General features: G+C 42.9%; 2 protein-coding genes across 2 annotated transcripts in view; both read right to left on the bottom strand.

Annotated features, from left to right (window-relative positions):
* Positions 1-7045: 7045 nt before the first annotated feature.
* LOC137987855 (uncharacterized) lies at positions 7046-8289 on the bottom strand. Its single transcript, XM_068833936.1, has one exon. The coding sequence runs from the start codon at positions 8168-8170 to the stop codon at positions 7046-7048; it is 1125 nt and encodes a 374-aa protein (XP_068690037.1). The 5' UTR covers positions 8171-8289.
* Positions 8290-10972: 2683 nt separating this feature from the next.
* LOC137987854 (C-type lectin domain family 6 member A-like) overlaps positions 10973-13614 on the bottom strand; it is a 13969-nt gene continuing 11327 nt past the window's right edge. Inside the window, exon 3 of the mRNA XM_068833935.1 lies at positions 10973-11421. Within this exon, the coding sequence (XP_068690036.1) occupies positions 10973-11421 (449 nt within the window). The remainder of the gene's footprint in view (positions 11422-13614) is intronic.

The following is a 13614-nucleotide window of genomic DNA, read 5'->3' as shown; positions in this document are numbered from 1 at the left end:
GAGCGAGCGCTGACTCCTGAAATCACATTGATCATTTAACCACAAACTCAAGCTCGCATCATCTTGGAAACTTCGCGCTGAAGTTTTAAGCATTGCATGGTATGTCATTCATGTCTTCGGGTGTCTAATGCCATTTCCACTATTAACTTGTCATAAATTATGTTTTGAATTTAAGTCACAGACAAACCATCGCTCACGCGTCCAGCCGTCTCTTCTCGAGGATACCCGAACTCAAGCGAGCGGCGGAGATGGAGCCTATATATAGGAACAGCAAAAAACAGATTTAAATTGTGGTCCAAAAACTCGTTAATAATTAACGAGCCTAACAGTCTATCAAAACGGTTGTAACTAGAATGGATACTCCAAAATAAGATGAGACACTTAGCTTTGTGTATATAAAGTACCGAACTATCTCACTAAAGTTTTACTTAGTATAAATATGGTGTCACCAGAACAATTTATGAAAGCTAACCATTTCGAGTCAGCGCTCAGACCTAATCACTAGAGATCAGTGCCTAACCCAGCAGTTATTATCTGCCTAAACAGAGTGTTGTTTAACTGCCACATTAAGAGTGTTAACACTGAGGTTGTCAGGTATTGCCACGTTACATCACCAAATGTCTCACCTTATTTTGGAGTATCCACTCTAGTCATAACCCTATCAAAACATTTGATAAAACGTCACGAGCATGAGCTTTAAACCCCATAAAACATTTCTCATTAGAATTCTTTCTAGTAGTGGTGTGGGATACTTCACGGCGGTTTTGACGGTTGGAAATGGAGCGTTCTGATTAGTCGATTCAAGTGTTGGCGGGAAAATTCAAATTTGGGCGGGACATGCCGACGTACGTTAGGGGGACAGTCAAACCATGACGTCACAGACACGTGACACTCTGCGGACCCTCAGGAAACAGGTTGGGGTGTTTTGCGTCACCTTCTAGGAAATTCGATTTGGGGGGTATTACAGAGACCCAAGCTCCTCACGGCCAGAAAAAAGCAAGACAGGATAGTTTCTTTCCGAATCAAACGGTTTAATAACTAGAATCATAAAGGAGTATGTGCAACAAGAAAAAAGCATAAAATAATGTCACACTATGTACAAGATGGTACCATCCACGATCGCGATCACGTGTTTCTTCGTTTTCATTCGCCACGCTACGACAACTCCTTTTCTCGATGATTACGCGTCAGTCGGTGGCGTCAGGAACAGGACACGGTGACGGCTTTTTTGGACGATCTGGCACAAAAACTCAATTCCGGGGAAGAATACGACCCCGAAGAACCTTTTGAACTGGAATTCGTCCATGTCCAGGCAGGACCTCAAGGAAGTGGCGTCTCCAAAAACAAACGACCTGGCTACGAATCCTCGGCGAGTTTTCGTCTCATCAAAAAGTGTATTGTGAACATGCCCAGGGACGATGCAGGACTCTTTGCCGTGCGTGCTATCGTCACCGCTCGTGGCCTGCACCTGGCGGGTTCCAACAACAAGGAACGGGACAAGTGGACCAAACCCAACCGTGCTCAACGACGTCGCAACGAAGCCGCTATGGCTCTCTTGGAAGAAACCGGACTCCAGCCGGGTCCTATGGGTCTCCAGGAACTAGCCACTTTGGCTCAAGCGCCCAGAATTGTGGTGGTGGACGCGAATCGACAATACGCCTGTTTTGCGTTTGGGCAGGGTGCTACTTTGTTAGCCCTTCTCCACGAGGACGAACACTACGACACATTGACCTCGTTGCCAGGATTCTTTGGGGAAGGCTACTTTTGTGGACGGTGCCTCAAACCGTATAATCAACAAGGTCGTCACCAATGTTCTGAAGGGAAAAGCGTTCACTGCCCTGGTTGCCAACAGAATGAGTGCGACGATTACATCGAACGCCGACTATGTGGATCCCAAGCCACCGAGAGAGATGTACAGCCCTGAAACCATGTCCACCAAAATAAAAGCGGAGTTTGAGCAATGGTACGAGGAACAAGTGGCCAATGGCGTCCAGTTTGATATCCAGAGGGATCTCGTGGACTACTGTATCTCTCACGTCAAACTCCTCCGAGAGGGTTGTTTGACCTTTTGTCGTGAGTTCCGCGAACAGACCGGCTTTTTTTCCTTTGACAAAATGACGATTGCAGGAGCTTGTCTGCACGACTATCGCCTCAACCGCATGGAGGAAGAGACCATCGCCTCCAAACCTGTCAAGGGATGGCGACTCATCACCAATCACTCCAAGGCCGCTATGGAATGGCTGTTGTGGCAAGAACATCGGATGCAGGAGGAAGACCCACTTCCAAACCTACGTATCCAGCATGCTCGCAACCAAGGCGAATACCGGATCCCTGGTCGACGTTGGAGGGTGGACGGCTTTGATCCAGTCACCAACACGGTCTTCGAGTTCTTGGGTTGTTTTTGGCACGGGTGCGAACAGTGTTTCCCCAATCTCCAAGAACCGTACCGCCGTCACGACGATCGTTGTATGGATGATGTCCGACGTACCTCCATGGAACGTCTTCAGAGTTTTCGAGACCTGGGATACCATGTCGTGACTTTCTGGGAATGTGAGCGGGAGCAGCAAAAGAAAGCAGACCCTCGCGTGGCTGAGTTCGTCAAAACCTTCCTGTTATCAAACCCATGAATCCTCGCGACTCTTTCTTTGGAGGACGCACAAATGCCTCCTACCTTTACTACAAGGTTCGAGTCAGTGAGGAAATCCGGTATGTGGACTACACTTCCCTCTACCCGTGGGTCAATAAGAATGGAATTTATCCCATCGGCCATCCTGAGTTCATCTATGAACCCGGCATCATTGACCTCTCGGAGTAGTTTGGTCTGGCTTTGTGCACCATCGTCCCACCAAAGAATTTGTTTCATCCCGTCTTGCCTTACCGGTGTGGAGGAAAGCTCACCTTCCCTCTTTGCCGTACGTGTGTGGAGCAAGACATTGCTCTGCACGAAAAATCCCTTTCGTGCGATCACACCGAGGATGAACGGGCGCTGACCGGTACGTGGTGCACCCCCGAGCTAGAAAAAGCGGTGACGTGATTCAACACGTACACGAAGTGTGCCACTTTGAGGAAACACGCCGCGGATTGTTTGCCGAGTATGTCAACACTTGGCTTAAGATCAAAGTGGAAGCGTCCGGATGGCCTAGTGGGTGCGACACGGAAGAGCAACGACAGGCGTATGTGGAGGACTTTGAGCGTCATGAAGGAATCCAACTCGACCCAACTAAGATCGCTTAAAATCCGGGTCGACGGTCTTTAGCCAAACTAATGCTCATTTCCTTGTGGGGCAAGTTTGGACAGAGGGATAACCTGATGCGTGTTTTTCTTGCATGCCGCAGAATATCGTTCCCTCACATTTTCAGCCTTTGTTCGGACTCCCGAGGAATACATTTTTTGCGGAATGTTATTGAAGCCGTTCAAAAAAACTCGCAGCACGTGTTTGTAATGAGATGCACTTATGTTAATGAGAGTATGCGCATGAGCAGTGTGGGTGTATATGTTATGATCGAGCGAACACGTGTGAGTTTCGGAACTTGAGAAATAAAGAGAAATAACAGTACTGCAAATCCACAGTCATTACAGTCAATCTAAAAACACTTGGCTACGCCTCGCCTTTTTTAAACCCGATGAAACACTGCTGCTCGTTTTTTTTTAAAGTATATAAAAGAAATAAAAATAGAGTGCCCAGTTGAATTAATACAGAGAGCGTGCATTTTGGGAATACTAGAATCATACGGAGGGTGCTTAATTGTTTAATTAAAAGAGAGAAGACGCAAATGGTGTCTAAGACTACTGGTTGTATCATGATGTCATACGAAAAGACCAGATTTATTCTTTGAAAAAGAGAAATAATGATAATCAAGGAAATGATATCATAATGATAGTTAAGACGTGGACAGTGTCTATCCATCCTTAGGTCTTCTGCAGCATTCATTGACTGGACTCAAAAAGAGTTAAAACAGCTTGATAGAAATATCAGAAATACTTAACCATCTTCAATGCTCTGTAGTGAAGCTCTCTAGTGGAGCCAGTTATACCTGTTAAGAAAGATAGGTGGGAGAGGTCTGTGCTCGATTGAGGACCGCTTAGAACTTGCAAGATTGGGTCTGTTTAGCCTTATTGCTAAGAGTCAAGGGGAGTTGTTGGTGGCAGGAAAAGGCAAAAAGTGTGAAGGTCCCGAAAGTACTAAATATATGAAAATTAAAAAATTAAACGAGACTTACCTGTAAGTTGAAGTTTGATTGGAATGCTATCGAGTCATCAAACTGCACCAAGGGATCACATGAGATAGCTAGGCGCATGCGCATAATCAGTATTCACAGCCGAATGTGAGTGTCGCAATTGACACCAGGTTAGTAGAATACAAAGTCCTCAAAAAACCATACCCAGTCTGGGAGGGTGAAATGTGAGGTAAACATGCTGCGGTGGGCATGTGATCCCTTGGTGCAGTTTGATGACTCGATATAATTCCAATCAAACTTCAACTTACAGGTAAGTCTCGTTTAATTTTTTAATTCTATCTCGTCATCACTGCCCAGGGATCCCATGAGATTTCAAAGACAAGACAGTCACATGAGGACAAATAGACTGCAGAATACAGTAAAATAAGAACTTCTTTTAATGGAAATAAGAAATAGAAACGCTCAGATTAACAAGTCTACAACAAAGCAAACAGTGGGGTGTTACATATAACAACTACACCCAATATAACATGGCCTCAAATGACCTACTGGCCAGATAAAAAATGTGTGTACAAATAATCGGGAGATTTCTCCTCCCGGGAAAAAACAAGTCCACATTAATGGACAGGACTTCGTTAGAAGTTACTCATTGTAGTACTGCTGATGCAAAGGTTGTGGATTGGACTGGTTTATCGTAGAATCGATCAAAAGATCTAGACGAGGACCACCCTGCCGTGCGCAAAATCTCGTCCATTGGAATACATGCTGCCTTGGCTTTGGAAGTGGAGGCACACCGAGTGCTCTGTGGTTTGAATGATGCAACATCAATTCCAGCAGAAGACATAACAGTTCGAATCCATCTTGACAAAGTTTCCTTTGAAATTGCTTTGTGTGGTCTGGTGAAGCTAAGAAATAACTGAGTTTCTTTTCCTCTCAAGGGCTGGGTTCGTTTAAGGTATTCCGTTAGGTGTGAATAAACACAGAGGGACTTGTCATGAGGGTATACATGCAACATCACTGACGGTGGCTGATAGCCAGGCCTACTTTGTTTAACGTGAGCGGGTAAAACAAACTCAAAACATGAAGATGTATCTTTCATGAAGTTAATATTAAGCATATGCAAAGTCTGGCTCCTCTGTGCGGAGACCAGGGCAACTAGCATTGTTACTTTCAGAGTCAGTGTCTTGAGATCTAACTTCTCCATAGGGCTTAATCCTGAAAGATATGACAAAACTGGCTGCACATCCCAAGTGGATTGATATCGAGGCATAGGTGGTGTACATTTATAGATCCCTTTCATGAATCTTGATATTATTGGGTGACTCCCAATAGGTGTCCTGTCTGAAGATACAGTGAGTGCTGATATAGCACTTCTGGCTGTATTTAGTGTTGTGTACGTTAAACCTTGTTCATGAAGTCGAACTAAAAAATCCAGCACAGAAGTCACAGATGGGCTATAGGGAGAAACTTGTTGTTCACCACAAAACTCAAACCATCGCCTGAGGTATGGTTGGTATTGCTTCTGTGTTCCCACGGACCAGGAGTGTAAGATAATTTCTGTAGCTTTCCCCGAAAAGTTGCTCTGGAGGAAGCCTTGCCGGAGACTCTGCAAGCCAACAGGCGAAGTCGCTTTCGTAAGGGGTGTAGAGCACCGCTGTGAGGTTGTGTTAGTAGATTGGTGGATTGGGGGAGAAGGAGAGGTCTGTCTATCAGAAGGTGTAACAATGTTGTGAACCATGGCTGGGTTTGCCAAAGAGGGATCAGTATCACTCCTGTTGCCTCGTGGAATTCTATTTTCTGCAGGCATTTGCACTCAAGCTCATGAGTGCATCATAATCACCCTTGTTAATTGTTAAAGCTGAAATCTTATTTCGTTCTAAATGTCTGTAGTGCAAGTCGCCAAACTGCACTCCTGGAAGACTGGATACCAACAGCCCTATGACCCGAGCAACCTCCCTAATAGTAGGATTGCTCTGATTTAGAAGGTTCTCACAAGCCTGTTTAACAACAATAGCTTTCCTGGGTGGAAGGCGTATAGTCATTGAGTTGCTATTCAGCAAAAATCCAAGAAACTCCAATTCTTGCGTGGGTATGAGCACTGACTTAGTAGGGTGGATGACAAACCCTAATTTGAGAAACGTATTTGTTGTCTCCCAAATGTTTTCCCCGCAGGAGGTGACCCATGAGAAAAGAGTCATCAATGTGTCCCATGCAGAAATGCCCTATGGATCTGAGGTGAGCATAGATTGGCTTCAACACTTTGGTAAACAATCGTGGGGCAGATGCTAACCCATTTGGAAGGCAGGTAAATCGAAAATAATTGCCTTGCCATTCAAACTTGAGAAAATTACGATCCTCTACTGAAATAGGAATAGAATAATATGCATCCTTAAGATCCACTGACGCCATAAAGCATCCTGGTCGCATGAGTTTGAGGGCGGCATGGATGGTATCCATTTTGAAATGATAGTATGCCACAAACTCGTTGAGGGGTTTTAAGTTCAAAATAAGCCTATGGCTACCATCCTTTTTGGGTCTCACAAATAGGGTAGAGATAAAGTCTCCATCACTGGGCTTAGATGGTTCTATAACCCCTTTTGTGAGGAGTTTGGCTATTTCAAGGTTTATGATGTCTTTGTCCGCAGACGAAAAAATAATTTGTCTGGGTTGGGTAGCCTGCATAGGTCTACAATGCCCCTCAAACTCTATGTGATGATGCTGGATGGCATCAAGAATAACAGGATCAGTAGTAACTGCTTTCCAGTTTGTTATGTGCTCCTTAACACAGCCTGCTTTAAAGTTAAGGACCAGCTGGGATAGCAATTCTGCATTCACAATAGATGGGACTTTTTCCCTCACCTTGTCTTTCATTGATCCTTCCGGATTGGAGTGTGTTGTTTGGTGTGGGCACCCCTTGGTGCCCGGCTGTTGGCTAAAAAATGCCTTTGGGAATTTGCCTTCTGTGTGGTGAATTGCCCATGTGCCCTAGCATATGGCTTTGCAAAATGTGGTCTGTTAAATCTTTGTTTAGGAGCCATGTAACCCTGGGATGATGTGCTGGTACTTGAGGGTTTTTGCATCTGTATCCCCGCTTTTTCTAGTTCCGCCATATCTTTTAAATGTTTAGAGAGATCATCTCCAAACAACTTAGATGTTGTTTTAATCTCTTCCTTGCAGAGTCGAGTGTAAGGTGGATTTAACTCGGGTTTAATTAATTCCCGTCTCTTCATGTTCAACTTGTGGTGCGTATTGCACAAAAGAGCAATGCTATCCATGATAACCGTGAGAGTTTCTCTCGTATTTGGCGTGTCGCCAGATTGAATGGAGCTAACAAGCTTGACACTCAAAGTACACAGCGCAGATAAGCCAGGCAACAAAAATTCCTGTACTCTTTGGAATGCTAAATCCACCGTTCGACTCCGACGGGGGAGCAAATCCCACACCTCTTCATTGACACTGGTGACGTTAAGACGACTGACATTCTCCGGTGGTGAATATTTGTCGGCGCTCTCTTTGACCGTGTCGGTAGAGAGGCCACCAGTGAGCATGTTGTCGACAAGGGTGGCAATCTTTGCCTCGATGGCCGGGGATGTTTTCGTGTTGGGTAGGTAAGCCTGGGTCAGGCTATCTACGATGCTGTTATGGCCCTGAGGCTCCGAGTTGGAGCGAGTGTCAGAAGCCATGTTGTTTGATGCGTTTGTGTTCGCGCCTGAATCGCGCGTGCAGTCATTCACTAGTGCTGTGATCTGAGTGATGTCCAGTGAATCGGCTGGTCTGTCGGGATTTGGCCCGGCTGCATCATCTTGGAGGAAGATATCTTCCTTTAGGTCCGCCAATACTGCTGTTTGTGCCTGAGAAGCCTCGCTTAACTGAGACAACGTGGTGGTAAGATTTTGGAGAACGACCGCCAAGCTGTTGCTGCCGTCCGGAACAAACTCCCGGAGTTCTGAGACCGAGGGTGTTGTTGAGCTATCTTCCGTCGTTACCGACATAGCTGCCTATGTAAGAAATCGACTGGCCAACTATTTTCCTGAGAAAAGAGTGGAATAGGCTAAAAAAACAAGCGAAATTTCTATCCGCAAATCTAAAGCTGCAAAACTGATTTCGCGCGCCAAAAGCACTGATTATGCGCATGCGCCTAGCTATCTCATGGGATCCCTGGGCAGTGATGACGAGATGGAATAAGAAATATATTTCTTATTTCAAAGTATAAGAATATTTAATATTGTTAAATATATTATTTTCTATTTTATTTTACAAATATCCGCTCTACATCTACTTCTCAAGTGCGAAACCGCTGAACAGGATTATTTCTGGACGACAAGAAATTAAAATAGCGAGGAAAAGCTGGAAAACAGACATTATTATTATTATTATATTATTATTATTATTATTATTATTATTAAATTATTATTAAACAATTTAGTATTTATGATTTCTTAAATATGAAAATTATATTCCTTATATTTTAAGAAAACGAAGATGGACAACAGAGTAGAGGATTTACGAGGAAAAGAACCTCATGGGTAATTCTTTAGACAAATAGATGAAGTGGCAAGTAATAAGACACGCATGTGGCTTCAACAAGGGCATCTGAAGAAGGAGACCGAGGGGCTGTTGATGGCTGCGCAGAGCCAGTCACTAAGAACTAATACAATCAAAGCTGATATAGACAGACCACAGAATGATTTTCTCTCTATGTGCCTACAGAAAAATGAGACATTGAATCACTTACGCGAGTCGGGCCCAAAGTGGCCACTGAAAGAATACAGACAGAAACGTGATGGAGTAGTTAGGGCCGTGCACAGGGATTTATGTAAACAACATTATTTTGAAAGGAGTGACAAATGGTAGGAACACATTCCCAAGAATGTTGAGGATAACGAGAATTACAAATTACTTTGGACTTTTCAGTACAAGCAGACAAGAAACTGGAGCATAATCAACCTGCTGTGGCATTGTGCTTGATGACAATAAGAATAAAAGTTGCCTCGTCCGATCGACATTACTTGTCCTGGTGACAGCAGGGTGGATATTTAAAAGGCAAGAACGTCAATAAGTATCTTGAGATTATAGAGTTGCCGAAGATTATGAGCATAAAAATTGTCTCCCTTGTTATCAGAGAACTGGGGGCTATTCCGAGGAGACTAGATAATTATAAATGCTGATGGGATAGATTTGGCAGCACTTCAAAGAACAGTCTTGTTGGGATCAGCCAGGTAAGTCTTTTAATTTTTTCTCAAAACCAGAAATCGAACTGCTTTCCTTAAATTGATTGCCAGTGCATACTACTGTTGCACCGGAGAATTGTTACCACCGGTCTTTAGATTGGAAGGACCCAACCAGAAGAGAAGGCATAGGTTACAGCCGATGTTCGATTCGACAAGGGATAAAACGAAACTAACAACTCATTAATGTAATAAGGTGCTGAATTGTTTGTCAATTGTGAATTGAGGGCATTTTTTAAACAATTTTTCCAATTTGCTTCTACTTTGCTCGAAGAACAAAGTACTGGATTCGCGATTTTGCTGCGCATACGTAAAGCCCTGGCCAAACGAGAGCAGGAGTTGATGAGAATTGACGAGAGTTGAAACTCTCGCTCTGGCTTCGTCAAAAACGCTCATCAACTCTCGGCTCCTCTCATGGTCTGTCAAGAGCCCCCATCGAATTTAATTTGAACCTGCTCAAATTTTTCATGAGAGTTGGCCAGAGTTTTGTCGCGTTTAGCCGCGCACGAGATTTTCCATTCTCATCATCTCACGGTAACTTGCCGTGCCTTCAACTCGCAACTCTGCCACAATGTTATGTACCCTTCTAGCCAAGTGTTTCAAATTGTCCAATGAGAGTGCAGAATGTAATACGATCGCCATCAAGCTATAACGGCCGTAGCCACACATCTAGCTGAACGCATGGGAAGATTATAGAAAGCCGAACATTATTTGGAATTTATCCGCCAAAAATTGCTGTGTGGTCCCAGTGTGGATCTGATGTGATAGGAAATTTATCTGGCACTATGGCTGTTCTGTTTTTATGGCGATACGGACCGTTGCGTTGTGATGCGAGTGCAATTCGTGGGACGAGATCGCCGCGAGTCATCAGCCCTTCTTCTCTCTATGACGGGAAATGACAACTAACAACATCGTAAAAATTCGAAAGCCACAAAACCGGCTAGAACGGACACAGTTTGCGCTCCGACTGCGCAGAAAAGACGAGGACAACCGTATGTAGAGATAAGCGAAGTTTATTTCTACATTTACAGCTTATTTTAGCATTTATAAGCTCAAAGTTAATCTTCCCATACAAAGTCTATAAATCGTATACCGAGCTTGGGCTGCCTATGGCTCAGGGGGGTTCCCAGGCTCTCTCATTTGTTTGCGAGATAGGTGGCAATTTTAATTTGGTTGTCCCCTTGAGTGGGAGGTGCGATGGCCTCATGGTTAGTGTGCTCGACTCCGAATCGAGTGGTCTGGGTTCTGGTCCTGGCCGAGGATATTGTGTTGTGCTCTTGGGGAAGACACGGTGCCTCTCTCCACCCAGGTGTATAAATGGGTACCGGCGAAGTGCTGAGGGTAACCCTGCAATGGACTAGCATCCCATCCCCACCAAGGAGGGAGTAGTAATACTCATAATCGCTTCATGCTACGGACGGAGATAAGCGCCGGCCGAGTACGAGATATTAAAAAAAAAAAAAAGAGAAAGATATTCCACCGAACTTTCACGTTCCGCGTAATGAGCACTGCAGACTCAAAATACTCAAGCGTCTAGGGCTTATGTCACCTGGTTTATCTTGATGCTCAGTTCTGGAGGCGAATTATGTTTTCTAAGATAAATGGAATCATCCTACCTGGGAGTTGCTTTTCACAAATAAATGCCTTCTTGCTGTCACATCTCAAGTCATTAAACAGCCCCTTTGTTCCTATGGGATAGTCCTTGGCAATGACCACACATTTTCCATCTTTGGATGGCTGACCTGCTTGCCAGACTGAGTGATTATGCAGTGGTTGCCCCGTGATCCATCGCCATGAATCATTTCCACTTACGTTTAAGGATATTAACCCAATGAACCATTCGTTATCCGTTGGATTGGAGAGATTTTGAATCTGTGCAGTGATGAATCTCCATTTGCTTTCGGTTTCTAGAACAACGAGATTACCTCCATCTTTACAGCATTGTTCTCGTCCATCGGACCAAGTCGAGGAATTGGCAGTGTGAAAAAACTTGTACTGCACACCGTCTTTCACAGCTAGGACAAATAAAATTATTGAAAAATTATTCATTTAAAACACTTAATTGGTTTTTGATACGGTCAGATTCTTGGCATAATCCTAGGTAGCCGCTGGACAGACAACACTGTAATTGTCCAAGGAAAATTGGACGGATATCGCCACAGCGCTCTACGTTATTGCTGCTATAAAATTATTAAAACAGATGAGCGACAACAAAAACAGGCACTAGGAAGATCCTAGGAGGTAGATTACCTTAGCCACTTACGTTTTTTCTATTTAGTTTAATTAAAGGAGGCTCGGAACTGTTTTTAGCTTAGCGTGCGCGCGGAAGCCAAGAGCGCTTTGCTTAACGACGGTGCCTACAAATTCAAAGGTATTTTTTGCGCGGTTTATGAATATGCAGGAAAAGCAGATCTTTTCAAGTGTTATTGAAATCCAAAAAGGAAATAGGGAGTAACCACGCATTTTTCAAAGATAATTAATCAACAATATTTGCAAAAGTTAGGGCTTTAAAATACAAACTCAAAAATGTCCCTGCATTAGTAAGCACCACCCATAGAAAAGACAAGGATCTCGAGATGCGCAGCACAATGGTAAGCACCGTCCTTATCATGCTCACGTCAGCTGATGAACAAAAACGCGTGACCGGAAATAAAAGTGTAACCTAAAATCACGAAAACTATACTAAAATAAATTTTGTTAGATGTGGCGACCTATACCTCGAAGGTTAGCTCGGTGACCTACCCTGTTTTTTTTTTGTCTACAAGAAAGATACGTTTCATTGCATTCTTAAATAAAATTTGACAAAAAATAATTTATGTATTGAAAAAAATATTTTAGCTTCCATAAGCGTTTTCATACATAAAGCAAATCTTACTGGATAGTTTTTCTCATATCACCAATTAGATAATTTAATGATGTGTTCAAAAGAACAATAGTTCACCAAATTAGTTTTCAGTATATTTTCCGAAAACTAGGATCTTTGAGCATGGTGATACCGTTTCCATGGCAATAGTTTGGACCAAACGAATACTCTCAAAAAAATTGCCTGACAATAGCATCAGACAAATATCAAAACATTGCCGCTGCGAAAAGGATCAACCTTCATTCGATCCTCAATGCTGAAAGTTCTACTTGACCCAAGTAGTAGGATCAATTTACCACCATGTAAACTACATCCCTTTTTTATAGGACTCGTTTTTATAAAAAGGGTGAAAGTCAATTAAGAACATCAGTGTTTGTTTTTGTGAGTAGTATGAACAAAGAAAAAGAAATAAAAATGTAGTTTAACAACAGCTAACTCAAATAGTTACTTAGGGACGTTTTTTAACATGAACAAAATGTGTTTTTTTATTTCATGATACAATAAAGAAAAAATCTGTTTGCAGTTGAACTTGGTATACCACACAACTTTATGAACGTGTTAAGAACGTTTTCAGGCTCACATCACAAAAAATACAAAAACGTTCATTCTCAATCTCCAAAAAAGCGCCGGTGTATTATTTGGAATCTTCCTCCGATCTGTACCATTCGTCATATCATTCTCGTGGTCATCTCAATATTTATGTATTCAGGTACCTAAAGTAACAATAAATGGTCCCAGTACTTGTGTTTGTCCTGGTGAACTTACTTTTGAAAATGACAGGTTGTCAAGAAAGACAAGTTGCTCCTACAACTCTCGACACCTAAACAGAAATAGTCTTTCGGATGTGAATGAGGAAATGTCATTCAATGTCATAAAGACAGTCGAATTCTCAGGAGGATAATCACATCAGTTTTTAACTGTGACAGTGAGGTTCTAACCGTTTAATCCATTATGGTAATACATGGCCTTTTGACGGCACCTTTCTGGCAAACTTGAATATTCTGGTTTGGATTCTGGTTAGTGAAACTTTTAATTTAAAATATTCTTAGATAGAGGTAGATTCTGTAAAGTTAACTTAAATTTTAGTCATCCTTTTAAAACAACATCATTTGTAGACTAATCCCTTAAAAGCTTAAAAAAAAAAAAGATCTACCCCTGTGTTAATATTATGGCCAGCTAATGGTTAATGTTGAACCCATTTTACATTATTAAGTTAAGGCTTCTGCTTTATGGTACGATTACCACTATCTTAAAGCGAATTCAACAAGACTCGAGCAAAGAATGTTTGAAAACGTAATTGAGGATGCTGTGATCAAACCGTCACGGGAGTCTCGGAAGGCGCGAT

This window comes from Montipora foliosa, unplaced genomic scaffold (genome assembly GCF_036669935.1).
Source record: "Montipora foliosa isolate CH-2021 unplaced genomic scaffold, ASM3666993v2 scaffold_392, whole genome shotgun sequence".
Lineage (NCBI taxonomy): Eukaryota > Metazoa > Cnidaria > Anthozoa > Scleractinia > Acroporidae > Montipora > Montipora foliosa.
The sequence above is the reverse complement of the archived record's forward strand: the minus strand, read 5'-3'. Positions and strand labels throughout refer to the sequence as shown.

Coding starts and splice junctions, on each gene's coding strand:
- LOC137987855 (XM_068833936.1), bottom strand. CDS start 8,170: ATGTCGGTAACGACGGAAGATAGCTCAACAACACCCTCGGTCTCAGAA.